At 35.3% G+C, this 19,401-nt stretch overlaps 1 protein-coding gene across 1 annotated transcript; it reads left to right on the forward strand.

The window, feature by feature from the left end:
• Positions 1-15,730: 15,730 nt before the first annotated feature.
• On the forward strand, positions 15,731-17,056 carry LOC123555731 (uncharacterized). The gene has a single exon (XM_045346323.2). It carries the CDS (start codon positions 15,731-15,733, stop codon positions 17,054-17,056), a length of 1,326 nt encoding a protein of 441 aa, XP_045202258.2.
• Positions 17,057-19,401: the final 2,345 nt, after the last annotated feature.

Consider the following 19,401-nt stretch of genomic DNA (forward strand, 5'->3'; position numbering starts at 1 on the left):
AAATCCTTTGAAACCTTCTTGGATCTGTTATATTATTTTGCTTTAATATTTGGCATAGAAAATAATTTTTACAGAACAAACGTTTCTGATAGATTCACTAGGTTTAGTCAGCGGTCGATCAAAACGAAATGGAAAATTTATTGGGGAGATACACAAATTAAACTACTGGGTATCGAATTTGATGTTGATTTAAATACAATGGTTGAACTGAATTTTCAGAAAACGATAAAAAGTATAGAGAACAGCATTTCATATTGGAAGAGAAGAAAACTAACACCTTTAGGAAGAATAGCAGTTATTAAGGCTTTACTATTGCCTATACTCATTTATTCACAAGTTTACCCTCACCTTCAAAACAGTTTGTAAAAACTTTTAACGATACTTTTTATAACTTGTATGAGATGGTAAAGCAAGAATAAGGAGTGACGCACTTTTCAAATTTAGTGTTTTGTCAACTTTTGTTCCACTTTTCAATAACCCATATGACAGAATTCTCTAAGTGATCAATTGATGTTTCGAACCCTCATCGATTAGAGGCAAGTTATTCAAAGTCAGTGACTTTTACCCCTCGGTCGAGAAGGTTCCTATTCACTGGTTATAACTGTAAACATGTTTTCGCAAAATAGTAAAAATTAGTTGTCTAACCTTGAAATTTATTTTGTCCTCTTTGAAATAAGAAGTGCATAACGAAAGTCATGTCGGGAGAACATATGCAAGCTGTTTAACTTTTGAAATAGTTTGCCATTAAAGGGACCAAAACACATATTTTAGGCGAAAAATAGTTTCTCTTAAAAATCTTTAAAAATGTGTGTACGCTGCAGAAATTTTTTATTCTTCTTGCATTTTTACCAATATCAACTTTGGTTGAAATGAACATATTAAAATATTTCACACAAACTGTTTGCGAGTAGCTTTACTTGCATTCTTCTAACTTCCATTGTATCGAAAGAAGGATCGGCTTAAAAAATCTAGAATCAAGGTTGTTTTTTTTATTCATTGTAAGATTACTTCTGGGTCCTGTAGTTCAAATGTTGGCAAATGTCATATATGGTATTTCTATGTCATCAATTTTAAATGCATTGTGCATTCATCTATCTTATTCGTCAGCAATGGAATACAGTAATGCCACAGGGAGCAAGTCCCTATCTCAAAGACCAAGGTCACACTAAATGTCATGTCAGATCTTTTCGGTGGTTTACATTTGACGTGTATGGAACTTTGTAAGTGGCTAAAATGCCTGAAATGTTTTAGTTATTGAGGTGGTATGTCAACAAGCAACATTTCAACCAGACATTATGCTATTTAGGTATCAATATCCTAGTGTACATTTCGAGGAGATCTTTTACAACAAAACATTTGTCAATTGTAATAACCATTTAATATATGTAAATGCAACACGTCCCCAGTCAAGTCACATATAAAGGTATAAACTAAATTGTAAAGCAGATATCAAAATAGAAAATTGGCGTTATTCACTTAAAAAATGTTGTATTGTGGTATTAAGTGTCTTCTGCTCTTGTATGTCTTGTAATTACTACTAGGCGTCAGACAATAATCATGTGTTTTGAAAAAAATTACAATCAGGTGCTCCACGTTGTCTGTTCACTGAACTTACAATTATCAAATACACTCATCATTTTCATCTCGAAAAAGAAACGAAAAGTAAGATTTTACTGGTAACTTTGTGCGCATGCTTGACAATATGTTAAGTAGTTCCTGAAACTTATGTAGACAATACATTTTTTTCAACACATTGTCTCTAAGCTTTGATGTTGTAACAGTCTGGTTAAAGAGTGAAATTACATCAAAATAGCAAGAGCATATTTTAAGGTCAGATGTTTTTAAATTACTAGTTTTATCTTTATTTTGGTCTCGAACTTTTCTGCACATTTTCATTTACTCTAAAAGAAAGAATTTGCTACTTGGGTTATCTTAATAAGTCTGGGTATAATTCAAACACGTATGTGATACAATAAATTAAGCATTTTACTCAGTTATTTTGATATTCGAATAACACAATAAATGTTTTAAGTTTAACAGTTTAACAGAAAACTTATGATATCGTATGTAATGCAGATTAACAAAATATTTTTATAAAAAGAAAGACAGGACAATTACATTATGTTTAGGAATGTAGCCTGGTGTTTTTATTTATCAATAAATGAAATATTTATATGATATAGTTTCATTGAATCCGCCCTACTAGCTTAGTGGAATGAATTACGTTCCATACCATCATTGTATCCGTCGTGTTAGCTTTAGGAAATTTGATTTGTATACTTTTATATTAACAGCTCTTTTTTAGGGCTGTATCTTCTTATTGTATCCGTCATTTTAGCTTCATGTACTTTTATTTTGATCCGTCCTGTAAGCTTAGTGAAGTCCACCTTGCATCCTGTTATCTAATGCAAGCTGACGTAATTTAATTTGTAAAGTTATATTTTATTCATCTGTTGTTTTTCTTTTCTAAGTCAGTTTTCATGCACATTGGCAAGACTTTAAACTAGAACCATCTTAACTGTTTTAGTCAAATGTCATTTGTATACATACACACTTTTAAGCACCTTCTGGATAAACAGGAAAGATACAGTTTGATCTTCAAACACTCATTTATTTGCTCTTTTAAACATTTTAGCATACTAGGTAACAACAAAGACATTGTATATTAAAGCTACATAGAGTTTACCTACTACAGCATATTAAATTATTGATATCCTAAGTTTACATAAAACATGATAATAAAGAAGTCTGTATTTCTACAATATGGCAGAACTTTATTGATTAAATGCAATTTATCGAACATAATAAAAATATTTCAGAAAAGATTGTCTTTATTTCCCAAGACAAAACAAACGATTCTGATAAAGATAAAGTATGTCTGTCAACTTGTTTAATATTTTCTACATGACCTTAATGGCTGTATATCAAAACTAGTAAAAGTAAATTGTATTTATTTTTTTATCTATTATGGCTTCAGTAATTGTCTCAATATATGAGTTTTTGTACATGACCGACCGTTGACCTAAACTGTATTTCTGTTTTGGTATCAGCTCTAACTTGGTTTTCCTCATTCCCTGACGAACTCTCCACGTCTCTCAATCAGAGGTGTAGGACAATTTGGTAATGGTATTTGACAAAAATGGCATGTAGAGCATTCGCTTTATACAGAAATCAAACTCACAACCTCACCTCTCAATTTCACACCCATGCCGAATGGGCAGCTATATAGTCTTTTATATAATGAAGTTGTCTTGAAATGCCAGGGAGCAAATATTTTCAACTAAGTTGACAATATTCTGTCAGTATCATCAAGTACATGTAAGTTGAAATGTGTACCCCAGTGGATTAATTACGTATAAACATAAAAGGAATATTAACATGAAATATTCATGAAGGTTCAGTTAAGAGGATAAAACGATTGTTCTTGGGTACGTTTCAACAAAATAATGCATCGATTTGATATTGCATACAACATAAGAATTTCAACAGATCCTTTAAAAGTGACCATTTTAAAATTCATTATATTCTCACCTCTTTATACAAAAAAGGAAACAAGTTATTTCTTTAAATAAGTACAGTACTTATAGTTTAGATTGTTTTCTTCAGTATTTTTGTAACTTCTCTCATGTCTTGTCAGGAAAGATTTTTCATCTTTTTTTATTGGATTCCTAGCTTTATGTTTTAACTCATTTTGTCAAAATCTGTTAATAATTTTGAAATGTCTTTGTGTTTTGTTATGGTTTTTGTATTGTTATGGTGTTTGGCACTGTGGAAACAAATGCCATTCGTATCAAATAAAGTATATTTAAAATTACTTAAAAGACAACAGTGTTATTTTGTATAAATCATTAGGAGTGTAACAAAAATATGATTATTTAGTGTTTCTTGATTAGTCCTGAATTTGTTATTACTATATGTTTTTAATCGGTCAGAGACTTTCGCATTATGTTTGATCAAGCAATAATTATAATGAATAAATACCTTTTCAGTGGTTTCTAAGTATTTGGGGCTAAAAGTTCGTATTTCATTTTTTCTCTCGTTGATAAATGTTTAAACAAACTTCCACTTATTTTCTTCGGAATACTATCAATATTTGAATATATGTTCACTTGACAATTATCAAGCTCATTCCTATAATTGTGGTACAGTTTCTTCAATATTTATTTGAAAATATCTGAAAAAAACCACATATTTGTGAAAGGTGTATTTGACATGGTTTCAAATTTAAGTTTTTTGTCAATTTTAGTGGAATAATAACCCATAAGATTGAATATTTTACACCAGTCGAGCCCACATCGATTAGGGGCAAGCTTACTGAAGTCAGTGACATTTGCCACTCAATGGAGGAAGTCCGTATTTAGTGGTTAAAATTATAAACATGTTTCTTTTTTCTTTTTGCAAAATAGTAAACATTATTTGTCTAACCTTGCATTTTATCTTTTCTTCTTTGAAAGAAGAAGTGCAGGAAGTAAGGCTTGTGCGAAGAACATATGCAATCTTCTTTACATCAGTCAGCCCAAATCGATAAGTGGAAAGTTTATTGATTCAGAAGTCAGTGGCATTTGCCACTCAATAGAGGACGTTCCTATTTTATTTAGTGGTTAAAGTCATAAACATGTTTTTTTTTGCAAAATAATAAAAATTATTTGTCTTACCTTGCATTTTATTTTGTCCTCTTTGAAAGAAGAAATGCAGGAATTAAGGCTTGTGCGAAGAACATATGCAATGTGTTTAAATTTTTGAATCGTTTGCCACATCTTTAGGCGAAAATTAATTTCTCTCAAAATTCATATCAATAACCAAAATATTGCGCAGAAGGTTGTAAACCGTTGCAACGCTTTTCAAATAATGCAGAAAATTACATTTTCTTGCATTTGAACCAAAATCGAACTTTATTTTTATCCACTAAAATCATTTTGCAGGGGCATAGAAATACATTCTCTATCAAACTTGTTTGAAAAAAAATCACCAATACTGTAGGCGTGTAGTAGTTATTACACCCCTGTATATTTCTTTCTCTCGAAATAAGGATTGGCGTAAAAACAAATATCCAAGTTCGTTAATCAGTACAGGTAAAATGGGATGAATTCGCTGTCGGTGTACGTAGACTTCACTTAATCATACTTAATTAAAGTTTCCTTTGAGGGTAAAATAGGTAATATATTACCCAGAATTATGCTAGAATACTTGGTAATTATGTCCATCATCTTGTATTATTGAAACACCGTCCGAGTAATAAGCTTTGAACCTTTGAAAGCTGTATAAATGTGGCCATTAGTGTCAAAAGCCCACACAGATTTCTGGCTACTAATCAAGGCATGGCATATGGCTGAACCCGTATCGGAATAATACTGGCATCATTAACGTTTGATCTGTGTAATTGGTTTCATCAGTGTATTCACTTGATTTTAATGGTACGTCGAGGGTAATGTTTCAGAGAGTGAAAGTAATACAACTATAACAAGAGTGCCAAACTGTCACAATTTACGCCCGTCATTTGCTTTCAAAATACTTTCATTACTTGATTTCTACTAATGCAAGAGACATAACTTCAGGAAATGAAGGACAATTTTAACTTGTGTTGTTGTATTAAGGTCTGTCGCACCTTATTTTGGACGATTTATTTATACTGATGTAAAATTGTCAAAATTTGCTTTGTTAATACCAGAAGGTTGATATTTTTGGCACCTTTTCATTACTTTATATTTTAAAAATGTACAAGGAAAGAAACACTCAAGATTTGCTCACAGTTAGCGTCGTCTGGTCTACTTATTAGTGAATAACAGAATAACAGACATGGAAAATAAAAAGAAATTATGTCCAAAACTTGCAGGATTTACTTGCACGGAGGGCCCTGCATTAAAATTTCACTTCTAATTAAGCAGTTATTTCCGTTTCAGGTTTTCAGTAATTATTTTTTATTTTATTTTTTTGAAAATGTGTTTGTACCTATTCGTTAGCAATGACGTAAAATAAATACAAATCAAGTATGGGCGGCTGTTACTGCAATCCATATAAAATCCATCCATTAACACGTCAGTCAGTGCATTGCATTTCAATACTGCCTAATCTAAAACTCCATCCCGTCCAATTTTACATTCAACGCATTGTATTTTGAAACCGTTTAATACAAAACTTCATGCCGCCCATTGAAACGATGCACTGAAAAAACTTGTTGCGACGCATCGAAATATAAAATCATCCGACAAAGCAGGATACTATACAGCCCAATTGGGACATGAGAACGTAAAGTGTTATATGAAACTATTTATCCCAACTTGACGCCGTCTAGTGCACATTAAAATGCTTTGTGTAATTTAGCGGCATACAGAACTTTGATGCCATGCAGCCCAAAGTGAAGCCGTTTAACGAAATATGAATACGTGCATTGTAAAATGAAACGATTCTTTACAACTTGACGCAGACTAATGTATCTTAAAACTATTTTGTGTAATTGGAAGCGACGTATAAAAGCTTGATGCCAAGCAGCTTATGACATCGTTAGTACATGCAAGTCGGCAAAGGTTGAAAAAGCCTTTCTTAAAACAAAATATTAAAACATTTGGTCTTCAATATTACAAATGCAGTTAACAGGTTGGGCGCGTCTTCAAATCAGGGTATATTATCTCCGTAGGGGGTGTCTTACGTGGGTGTCATATACCAGCTTACATTTAAAAAAATAACCGAAAACTGCTAAGTCGAAAAATGGGAATATATGGTAAAAAAGCAAAATAGAGTTATAAAACCTATGCAGTGTAAGTAAGATCATCACAGTAAACAAGTGTGTGAAGTTTCAATGCATCACCATTAGTGTATACTGAGATACTAGCTTGCATACAATAATTTAACCCAAAATTGCTAAGTCTTAAAGGGACATAATTTTGTAAAAGAAGCTAAATAGAGTTTTGAAAGCTGTGCAATGTTAGTCAGTTTTTCACAAGGAATAAGTTTGTGAAGTTCTAATTAATTCCCACTAATTGTTACTGAAATATACATACAGAAAACCTAATCCAAATCTGGACACCAGCGCCGACGCCGACACATGGGTGAGTCCAATAGCTCAAACCAGATACAGGTTAACCACCCTCAAAATTGGGTCGGGTTGCTGCCTCCCCCCGATCCACTTCTCCTGGGCCTACGAACATGCCCGGCCTTGTGTTATGTAGGTAACGGAATTCATCGTTCTTCACTTTTGACTAACACTTTCATGTAATTATTTTGCTGAATATGTTTTGAAAAATGACATTGAATAAAAATTAGGAGACAACAACAGTACAAATAATTAAACATGGCACCTTTTCGGTAGGCAGGGTTACAGGCAGGAGTTCAAATTTGCACTTGAAATGTGAACTCATCCCTCTCAAATCCGCCCACTTGGCTCAACAGGTAGAGCGCAGATCTACGGATCACGGGGTCGTGAGTTTGATTCGCAGATGGAGCGTATGTTCTCAGTGACGATTTGATAACAGGCATTGTGTATGAAATCATTTGTCCTCCACTTCTGATTCATGTGGGGGAGTAGGCAGTTACTTGCGGAGAACAGGTTTGTACTGACACAGAATCCAGAAACAGTGGTTAGGTTAACTGTCCGCTGTTACATAACTGAAAGACTGTTGAAAAGCGGCGTTAAACCCAAAACAAACAAATCACCCCTCTCAAATACCTTGAAAAATTGGAAAAAAATATCATCCATGATAAGTATATTGCATGACAAAAGCTTGTTATAACGCTGGGAATGTGTTTCTTTTCAAATAACAGTTATATGACTATCCGAATCATTAACCCCATTTTTTCTTTTCTGTTGTATTAATTAAAAAAAATAACTACTTATATAAAACTATAAATATACCTATGTGTAAAAATATATATTTAATATGGAGACTCACGTAAATATAATCACTTGCATAGTATGTTAAATATACATTTGACTATTAAATTTTGTACACATAATTTCTTTTATCACGTTGTACATAATGTCGAAAACCGCCGACAAAATAAGATTCATATATCTCTAACGTCTAATAGCCTACGGCGGTCGTTGAACAGTTGTTAAACTAGTATTGCCCCTGTTATGTGATGTCTGGACACAAAAATTTGAGCCCTGTGGGTAATGGACTGGAAAGTAGAATTTGGAATATGGTATTTAGTTGTTTTGTTTTTCATCTTATAATGGTGGTTACTTATGTCATACAATTTCAAGATTTGACAAGGTGCAAAACACTGTCAGCCAGAAAAGATTTTGTGCACACACAGAGAAATCTAATGACTTCCAAGTGTGACCTTTATCTCCAACCTAGTGGTCTGGGTTTCGCCTGTGACTTGTTCTGTTATTATGGCAATTATTTGTGCCATGTTATTTCAAAATCCGACAAAGCACAGACAGCAAAAAAAACAACAACATTTTGCGTACACACAGACTTACGCCCATAAATAACACTGTATGCCTTATTCTCCACTCCACCGCCATTTTTAATGGTGAAGACATAAAAAATATAGGCTGTTCAAGAAAGTTCATAATCATCAATTGCCGCGACAGACCAAAATTTAAAAAGGACAGATAAAACATTGCATTTTATTCATATGTCCTCTATAATTGAAAGAAATGAGCCATGCCATGGGAAAACCAACATAGTGGGTATGCAACCAGCATGGATCCAGACCAGCCTGCGCATCCGCGCAGTCTGGTCAGGATCCATACTGTTCACTAATAGTTTCTCCAATTCCAATAGGCTTTAAAAGCGAACAGCATGGAGCCTGACCAGACTGCGCGGATGCGCAGGCTGGTCTGGATCCATGCTGGTCGCATACCCACTATGTTGGTTTTCTCATGACACGGCTCAAATGTCATTTAATTCATGGAATACTTCTTCAGTCATGTTCCTGACAACAACGATTAATCTTCAGAATTTTCTGAGTTTTCAAATGTTTCAGTATCTCTAGAAAAATGCCGATATCTACATTTTAATAGAATTAACATTTTTTATATATTTATTCATCATCCGTGAATAATTTTATCTACTTTGCTTTTGTTTAAAAAAATCTGAATTCCAACAACCAACTTTGGAATAATCGCCCTCTATTGTTGATTCTTAGGTAGCAGGGTACACTTGGATTCGATCATTTTGGGCACTTCCAGGCTTACATGTAGCGGGTCGTAATATTGCACTTCCCTTTTGTGCAGAATCAGAATGGCCACTTTATTAATTGTGTGCATGTTTGTACCTTTAATTAATCACAAAATCAGGACTCTCATACAAGAATACAGAAAGCTATCTTTGGACAGCCTGCAATGTCCGATTTATTTTTCATTTTTCAATTTAATGACCGTACTACAGGATATTAATGGAATGTCGGCTTAGTCATCTCGTTTTTTTCGTTTTTTTTTCTGTTTTTCACAAAATAACAAAAAATGTACCCGAGTGTCAATCAACAAATATGGAACTCTTCAATGATTTAAATTTCCCTCGCCGGAGATAACTAATCGATTCATACAAAGCTAGCAGCTGACATCAAAATGTTACATGTATCAGCTGTCCAAATTTTTTAAAGAATTAACAATCATTGTCTCTAACTGTAATTTACAGACATCCAAAATCAGGAAGTTCTAATTATTACAAATATTAACAAGGGCAAAAATACGATGTTTAACCTGCTACTTTAATATTTTATAAAGTTGTCAAAGTCAGCGAGACATTTATCCAAACCTTTGTTCTTATATAACCCTCGTGATCCAGGCGATCTTATCATAATGTAACGATAAATCTGTATATATACAAGTACATGTACATATAAACGACAGCGTAGCAAATAAATAAACTTAGAGTTACTTCCAAAAATGTTAAAAAACTGTCTGTGTCATATCATGAAGAATCCGAATTATGAAAGGAAGTGTTTTGACAAACAAATCATCACAATGCTGATCAAATTTGCACGTGTTTTCATGCAATACAAATACCGCATAGAAATAAATTCGTAAATAATGCAGACTTTACACATATCAATGAGGTCATGTTTACGCCAAGATTTAGTCACATGCCAAATAGATTTTTATTGTATATATCAAACGGAAGCTCAATATTTCAAAAATTATGTTGACTACCGATACATTCTCTGGCTTTCGCGTTGATGATTTTTACGCTTGCTTTTACTTCACACCGAGACATTTTAGGTCATTATGGCGACTTCCCAGCATTTGATGGCGGAATATGACCCTAGCTGCACCTCCAGGCATTTTTTCATTACGCACGACAACCTAAGTGGGTCTACAGACCTTCCGTAAGCCAGCTGGATAACTTCCTAACTTGAAAGAATTCTACGCGACCTCAACCACCTGACCTAGAAGTCACCTTAATGGCGGTCAATTGAAATACCCTCCAAATGCCCCAAAATTGTTAAAAATTTAATTCAAAGGCATATGAATCTCACATTTAAATATGCTTAACACAAATAAAACTACAAATAATTACAACCTAAACTTATATTAGATTCGACATTGATATTTTATTGACAAATTCAATTAATATGACCGTTTCATCAATAAATTAGTTTAACGCACGCATTTACAAAACAATGAAACTATTATCAATTAATTATACAGTTTTATTTATAAGACATCCTTTCTTTTTTTAATTATTAAGTAATTATTTATGCGACTACGCACGTCGTTTAAAATATGTGATGAATTTCAATAATATTCGAAACTTATAGTTTAAATTGAACATGTCAATAATGTTTAGATCTATATTTTTCAAAAAGTTTATTCTTCGTGAGAAACAAGTATTAATACAGTACATTTTGTATTATTCTTGAACTTTCTAGATCTATACATTTCAATATTGGTTTTTATATGTGTACATCTCTCCCTCCTCTCTTTTTGAGGGGCATGGGTGGGTGGGGGCAGACTTGAGGTTTGGGGTGTTTCAATTTCCCCCTATACAAAGCAACTTGGAATGATGAGATTTTTTCCCAGTTGCATTATGTGTGTTGTCATAAATTGATGTTGTACACATGGATCAAATGTGAGCCAACTATATCTTCTGATAATATTTGACAGTCTGTAATAATTTCGCGTAGATCTATTCTAACAAAACTTCATCTACACTTTAAAGTTAGAAATCAAAATTTCGAATTGATACATTAAACGTACATTCCGTAACAATGTTGTTTGTGTCAATGACATATGAAAGTCCCTTTTTACACAATTTTTTCAATTTAGTATCAATAAACATGTAATAAAGGAAACAAAAGCAGATCTAACTCTTTTTTTTTGTCTCAGATTTAGGTGTAAACTTAAAGCAACCCGAACCATCCCTGCTTTTGACTTAAATACTATGCTCGTAGTCAGACTCGCACAGTTGACAGATAATTTACTTTACCCTCTTTAAATATGGAACTCATTTAGCGTCATTGATATAATTACTAAATTAATTGTCATTGGGGTAGCTATGCGTAAGAGCTCACATATCGTGCAGCTATACACTTGATGGCTCGAGATATTTAGTGACGTTATGTAAATGTATGACATCATTGAAATAGAGTTAGAAAAGTTATTAGGTCAAGGCCAGCCTGTTAAATATGTAAAGGCGGCTTTATTCTAAAAGTTGAAGCAGTTGACGATTTTGTATCATACAGGTTTTTCTTGGATAAGCATTTGAAATCTATTGTTTCATAGGCATAGTTCAGTTATTTACCTTATATTCTTCAAAACACTGCCGTTGATAAAGATTGTCTGGATCAATTTTTGGATGATGGATTTTCTGTGTGAAATCACAGTAGTCTGAAATTCTATAAATAAGACCATAGAAGTTTATCTTTACAAAAATACCCCTATATATATAAAATAAACACCAGGAATGAAACGTCAAAAACCCGGGGTCCCCTGAAAATACGTACGGAACACACGGTGATCGCAATTTAGCGAGCGTGGGGAAGAAATAACACTAAAATACACTTACCACTCTTCCCGTGGACTGTATAATATGTTTTCCAAACATAACACGTGAAATGCCCCGTAAACCTACAAGAAAAAGAATACTTGGCAATGGTGACTACAGATAAACAACAGCGAATTTCCATAGTAAAAAATGAAACTCGGTCAGGCGGGAAAAGAGACAATTGTTACATAAATCCTTTAAAATCCTGAGAGTGACTTTTTTAATTCACAGAAACATGTTTTATGTTTTTTGATCCCGTTCCATTTCTTCATAAAAGTCCAAAGTTTAGGTTTTAAAGTAGTTTGACAGACTTTAGTTGAGTGACCTGCAAATAGTCCCAGAAAGGACGGCGATACCAGTTAACTACACCAGAGAACTTATTTGAAAAAAAAAATAGACTAGATTCTATATCCCGCATGGTGTCATGGTGTTAGTTCAAGATTGATAATTTTTTTTAAGTTTTTATATTTATTACAGAATGAAAACTTTTCACCGTCGTGAAAAATAGATATGTAGATATGTGGTAAGACATATAAACTAACATGTGCTTTTAAACGCTCATTTTGCCGCTCCGAACGGACGGATTTTTTAAATATATGTTTAAATATAAATCGCCTTGTGAATATTTCGCAACTTCCAAATGAATTGTCCTCACGGATAGTTGAGAAAAATTATATTTGGACCATTTTCACCTAAATTTTCCTTGAGAAATGCAGATACCACTAAGGCGAGCTCTTCCTTACACTATATAAAACGGGAATTGTGCAAAAACTCTGTTTTTCTTTCTTAAATACAAACTTCAATCTTAATTCAGAGAGAATTTCATTTGTGTGTAGTTAATGTTTGATAATTTTATCTAAGTCCGAAGCTTTCTTGAATAGTTCGCTAAGATATTTTTCCAGAACTAGAGCGGTAAAGTTTTCATTAGATAGGATCTGCTAAAATTAGAGAGCAGACAGCCGCACTCACTCCCCCCCCCCCCCCCCCCACTGCCACTTCATCAGCACAAACCCGTTTCATAACCGTTCCAAATTAGAATTGAAAGAAAATACTTTAACAACAGAATATTCCGCCGTCACCTGTGCTTTCCAAAGTAGAACTATGACCATCATATCGTACCTCTTTAATTAATTTTCATAGATTGTTATTACAGACAAATTACTTAGAAATTACAAAGAAGTTTGCAGCTTTTCTACTTTTTGAAAACTTTTCACTAAGTCTTTGTATTTCGTAATTATAAATGTGAAGGAAGTGTTATTCCATGAGGTGCTGCTAAATCATCATAAAACAGCAATCTTATTAGATTTGTTGTTTTTATTTTCTGTTGAGCGAAATCCGAAAAAAAGAGTAATCTCAAAAGATCAGTTGTTATTATATTAAATATGAAAGTCAGAAGCATAGTTAGCCTATCAGTTTAGTTGTTATTAGTTCTTATTATGTTATACAGAAAAGTAAGACAAATACTTATCTTCCCAGATTAGTTGTCATTACATTATTTAGCACGTGCAATATGTGGGAAGATCCTTTCGATTCATAGAACTCAGTCAACAAAATAATAACACAATCATTTTCACTTAGTCTGTTCGTGACCTGTAAGGAAATGAATCACCAACTCAGGTTTAACTGGAAATATAATAAAGTAAAGTCGAATGTTCTGCGTGGCTTTAAAGGACCAATAAATCTAACAACTCCAAGTCAAAGTACGGAGATAGTTTTCACAGCCAAATCATGCCAATTTAAGACTGCTGTTGTAAAAGTTAATGGTGAAGCATATAAACTAACAAAGCAAAATGATAGCAAACTCATTTGGACCGAGTCTTTTTAGGAAAGATAGTGATATCTGCAATACCTCTCACGCCTCCCCTCAAATCAAATAAGAATAAAGAAGCGTTTACATAACATATCAGTCATCAGCTGAGGTATCTTCACTGAATTGATATTACGTTATCACACATACCGGATCATAAGTAATAAAATGATGTGGCTGACTTTTGTGTTAGTTTATTGGCACAAGGACGTGGCACGAGAGTCAAGTATGCTTTAGGATTTGACAATAACTACTAATGGCACGCCGCTGCTTATTTTATACTTAACGCAATATTCTGTCATTTGTATGGAGCATGCAAATAACCATTTTTGCTATGGGTTTCATTACCTTGTAACTAATCATGGAAGATTATATAATGATACTTGTTTATAATAGTTATTATTATATTGAGTCAGAAATACAGTATAAAAATATTTTGAATATTTATATATTGATATGGTAAATAGTCAGTTAAAAACGCTGTTTGTTGCTTTTGCAGATATGATGCTCCATCTTTTAATCATTGCCACCTGTATTTCGTTTGGGAATTGTAGCTCTGTGAATGAGTCGTCTGTTGTGGTACGCATGTCGGATATCATAGGGGCATTTTGTCCCGGGGACACTGTATGTCGTGAAAATCAGACAGTTCAAACACCAGAAAAGATGTTGAAAGCTGGAACTGTGTCTTGCTGCACAGGTATGTTTAAGATAATTTGTTTTCGAGCTACTGATATGATTATGCAACCTTAGTATTGCTATTATCCAACATATTGCCTCAAACCGTTTACATTATGAACATTCTCGAATAAACTTCGAACCCGTTTAATGTAGAATAATCAATTCAGAGACTTCTACATTCAAGGAGTGCTTAATCACGATTAAGTCAATATATGTAAAGAGAAATTATCCTGTGAAGAAGGTAAAATTTATACTTAGGAATTGAGGCGAATAAAAACAATAATTTTTAGGTCCGAATTTTTTTTTCAAGAAAACATTAAACTATCTCATTAAAGGGCCATAGCTACAAACGTTGAAATTTTTATGTAAATAACGCATAATACCTCTAAACATTCCGAGGTGAAAACAAAATATGACATGTATGTTCATGAAGGAGCATGATACATACTCCTCGATGTATGATTAAAAAAAAAGAAATGTTATGTTCTGTCGCCGATTAGTACTGTGTGGGAATACAAAGACACATAAAATTGTAGTATATTTGTACACTTAGATCGAGCACAAACTTTATTATAAAGCTGATTAAGAAATGAAATTTATAATTATGAAAAAGTAGCAAGTAAATGCTTACACTGTAATACTGTCCCTGATGGACTGTATGTGTCCAAGAGTGGCCCAGGGAAAGTTTCACTAGAAACGATTTAAGGAATATCTTAGAAACAAGAAATTCGACGGTGAATAAAAAGAATGGAAAGCATGGTGTCTTGACTTGTCATATAACAACAGCAATTTTGTATGCAATTTTTAGCCTTTGTATTATAAACAATAACACAATAATGCCACACCAAATTAATTTCTCGGTCATCTGATTTTTTTTTTCAAAAAAAAGAGGAGCGAGCAAGCGGAATTTTTTTTTTTTTGATTTCACCTAGTTTTGGAGCTTGCGAGGAGCGATTTGAAGAAGAAACGTCGTCTCAGTAATCAACAAGCACTGCCAAAACATATCAAAATGACAATCTGCCCCAGAAATACATGACAGCCACTCAAAACCTTACTCCAATATAACTTTTTGTTAACCGGGACTCGCTACATTGTAATACGTTTAAAAACATTATGTAATGTAAAGTATTGACGTTCATTTGCCGCCTTTCTTTACGTGACGTCTTCCGCATTACGTAACGTTTATGACGTCACGTCCGTTGTATTGATATGTAACGTTAGTGATATTAAAAGGTACGAAACTGACACAACGTGTATTTTATACAGTCTTATTCCCTTTTCGATATTGGTGCCGTAAACAAATTTCATAGAGATGGAAACTTACAAGTCAATCAGAGAAGGCCATCGACGAATTATACGTCAGTATTTACAACGCATTGAAGCTGCAAAAGAAGAGCCGACACCGACGATCTTCAATACGATATTGAACAACATCCAGAAGAAACAGGAGTTTGTGAGAGAGTCAGATCAAAAGATTCTAGAGCTACTTCAACCAGAGGAGATCGAGACAGAGATGATAGAGGCCGACGAATATCACCTGAACTTAGAGATCCAGATTAACATGTTCAAGGAATACAGACGTTCGGAGGGCTTTGTTTCAGAGACAGATATCATGCGACCTGAGCAGACGTTACCGGTATTTCCCGCTATACAGACATCGCAACAGACTGTAAGTTCAACCTTTTCTCATTCGCATAGATTACCAAAATTATCGCTTCCGATATTTTCTGGAGATCTATTACAATGGCAGACATTTTGGGACAGTTATGAGTCAGCAGTACATACTAACCCCTCTCTTACTGATATCCAAAAGTTTAATTACTTAAAAGCCCAGTTACAAGGTCCCGCCGCTAATACTATAGCAGGATTCGCTTTGACGAACGCAAACTACGAGAGAGCGGTCAGCTTATTACATGAGAGATTCGGTCAGGTCCATAAGATTATACAAGCCTACATGCAAGCCCTGTTAGAACAACCACATCCTGTCAACACGTTACCCAGCCTCCAGAGCTACTACGACCAGTTAGAGTCCTACATCCGCGGTCTAGAGTCAATCGGACAATTTCAAGAGACTTACGGCTCGCTACTCATTCCAGTCATTATCAGTAAACTTCCGGCGGAAGTACGCAAAAATTTAACAAGAGAACACGGAAACGTTGGATGGACTCTAGCAGAACTTCGGAAGGCGATCTATAAAGAAATCACCGTCATGGATGCAGGTCAGTCCGTCATACCGGAAGTGCATGACAACCCTCGAGTTACGGCGTCTTTTTACACCGGAAGTAGAGGTAAACAAAGACCCCCAAGAAGTTTGGATATGAGAAACCCTGCAGCTACTGAAAAGAAAGCCTGTGTGTTTTGCAGTGAACAGCATTCCCCGATCGACTGTACCAAGGTAACTACTTACCAGTTCCGTACTGACATTGTCAAGAATAAACAATTGTGTTTTAACTGTCTTGGTAGTCATCAAGTGTCAAAGTGCCGATCCAACTTTCAATGTCGCCGTTGCCAACGGAAACACCACACCAGTATATGTGACCGGAAGTCTGCCCAGCCGACAGCTCCCACAGTCCCTACAACCCCAACAACCTCAGATCAACAGAGAAACCAACAAGCCACAGCCATACTCCATTCTTAAACGCAGTCCCCTTCCAATGTACTACTGAAGACAGCCATCGCCCCAGTGCAATGCCACCATTGTATACTTTTGTGTTCATACTATGACAAGCTATAACAAATACAATAAATATATTAAACTAGTGCAATAACATTCAGAGTAGACGCCACAATTCTTTTTGATGAGGGAGCTCAACGCTCATTTATTACAGAAAAATTAGCCGACGAACTACATTTACCTCGTGGAAATCCCGAGAAAATTCATCTGACGTCCTTTGGAGACTCGAACCAGAATGTACGCTTCATGGATACGTCCACTGTATACCTAGTAACAGATTCCGGAAGGAAGATTGCCATCCAGGTCCTTGTTGTGCCAACCATTGCAGTACCATTACGTAACCTACAGCGTGATGTGAAAGACTTACCCTATCTACGAGGACTTAAGTTAGCCCACCCAATCACAGATGACGAATCCTACGAAATTTCCCTGTTGATAGGCGCAGACCACTATTGGAAGATAGTACAGAACAGAATAGTACGCGGAAATGGACCTACCGCAGTAAGCTCCAAGATTGGGTACCTCCTATCCGGTCCACTCCCGAGTTTACCTACGAATACGCCCACTAGTTACATAATGAATGTACTTACCTCACCACCAGATGTCCACGAGTTAGAGCGCTTCTGGAAACTTGAATCCATGGGTATTACACCAGAAGAGGATCCGTCCAGTACAGAATACCTACAAACTTACCAGACCACTGCAATCAAGTTCGAATATGGACGTTATTCCGCCATGTTGCCATGGAAACTAGATCACCCTCCCTTACCCTCCTCATTACTTCATAACGAAACGACGCACAGAGAAAACGATTCACCGCCTACGTCAGGAGCCAAACCTACTTAATAAGTACGGCGAAATCATAAAAGAACAAGTTCGCAGAGATTTCATAGAAAAGGTCCCAGACTCAGAGATAGCTTCCCAAGATGTCCATTATATTCCCCACCATGAAATCAGAAAAGACTCAACGACGACCCCCATTCGTATAGTGTACGATTGTAGCTGCAGAGAATCCCGGAACCAGCCAAGCTTAAATGATTGCTTAGAATCTACTCCCCCGTTATTGAACAACTTGACCAGTATTTTGGTGCGATTCAGACTTCACAAATACGCCATATCTACTGACATCGAAAAAGCATTTCTACACGTGAGATTAGACGAGAAGGATCGTGATTACACGAGATTCCTGTGGTTAAGTGACCCTACCGACCCAGATAGTTCCCTAGAAACCTACAGATTCAAGGCAGTGTTATTTGGTGCTACCTGTTCCCCTTTCATACTTGATGCGACTATTCTGAAGCATCTCCAAGACAACAACAACTGGATATGCCAGATCCTTAAGAGAGACCTGTATGTTGACAACATATTGACAAGCCTTCCCGAAGAATCGGATACACTCGCATATTATCGTAACGCACGAAGTCTCATGCTAGAAGCTGGTTTCAACCTTCGGTCATGGAGCTCAAACTGTCAACAAATGAGGAACCTAGCTACGTCAGAGAAAGTGCTTGAAGCAGACGACACCACGAAAGTACTTGGTATGTTATGGAATACAGTTACAGATGAGATGATGTTTCCTGCAAAACTAGTCCCCATTACAGATGTGATCACAAAACGTGAGATTCTTCAACATCCGTCCCGTATCTACGACCCGCTTGACTTATTGAGTCCAGTTACCGTTAGAGCAAAAATCCTACTACAAGAACTTTGGCAAAAGAAGTACTCCTGGGATACAGCCTTACCTAAGCACGTTTATGAGAAATGGTCAGCACTTGTGACAGACCTTAACAACGTCATGAACACCAAGGTTTCCAGATACTACTTCAGAGATCCATGTGCAGCAGACGACCGTATCACTACAACAGAAGAGATGTCTCTACATATTTTCGTCGACGCTAGTACATTATCATATGGTGCTACAGCCTACCTGTGTACATCAAACCAGTCTACCTTTGTTATGGCGAAGACCCGTGTAGCTCCATTGAAGAAACTTACGTTACCCCGCCTAAACTTATGGCAGCTGTGGTGGGTTCACGCTTAGCCAACCATCTCCAGTCTTCATGCAATATTGATTCAAATAATACCTACCTGTGGTCGGACTTCCAGATTGTTCTACATTGGCTACAAACCACCAAATCATTGAAGCGATTTGTGAAAAATCGGGTTGAAGAGATTCAACAACTTACCTGTTCCTGGAATTGGAAATATTGCCCCATCCAAGACAACCCAGCTGACTTAATGACACGCGGTATATCAGCGATACAGTTTACCAACAGCAAGATCTGGATGAATGGTCCTTCCTGGATAAC

The sequence above is a fragment of the Mercenaria mercenaria genome, chromosome 7 (assembly GCF_021730395.1).
Source record: "Mercenaria mercenaria strain notata chromosome 7, MADL_Memer_1, whole genome shotgun sequence".
Lineage (NCBI taxonomy): Eukaryota > Metazoa > Mollusca > Bivalvia > Venerida > Veneridae > Mercenaria > Mercenaria mercenaria.

Excerpts from the sequence above, each read along its gene's own strand:
- LOC123555731 (XM_045346323.2), top strand. The coding sequence starts at position 15,731 with ATGGAAACTTACAAGTCAATCAGAGAAGGCCATCGACGAATTATACGT.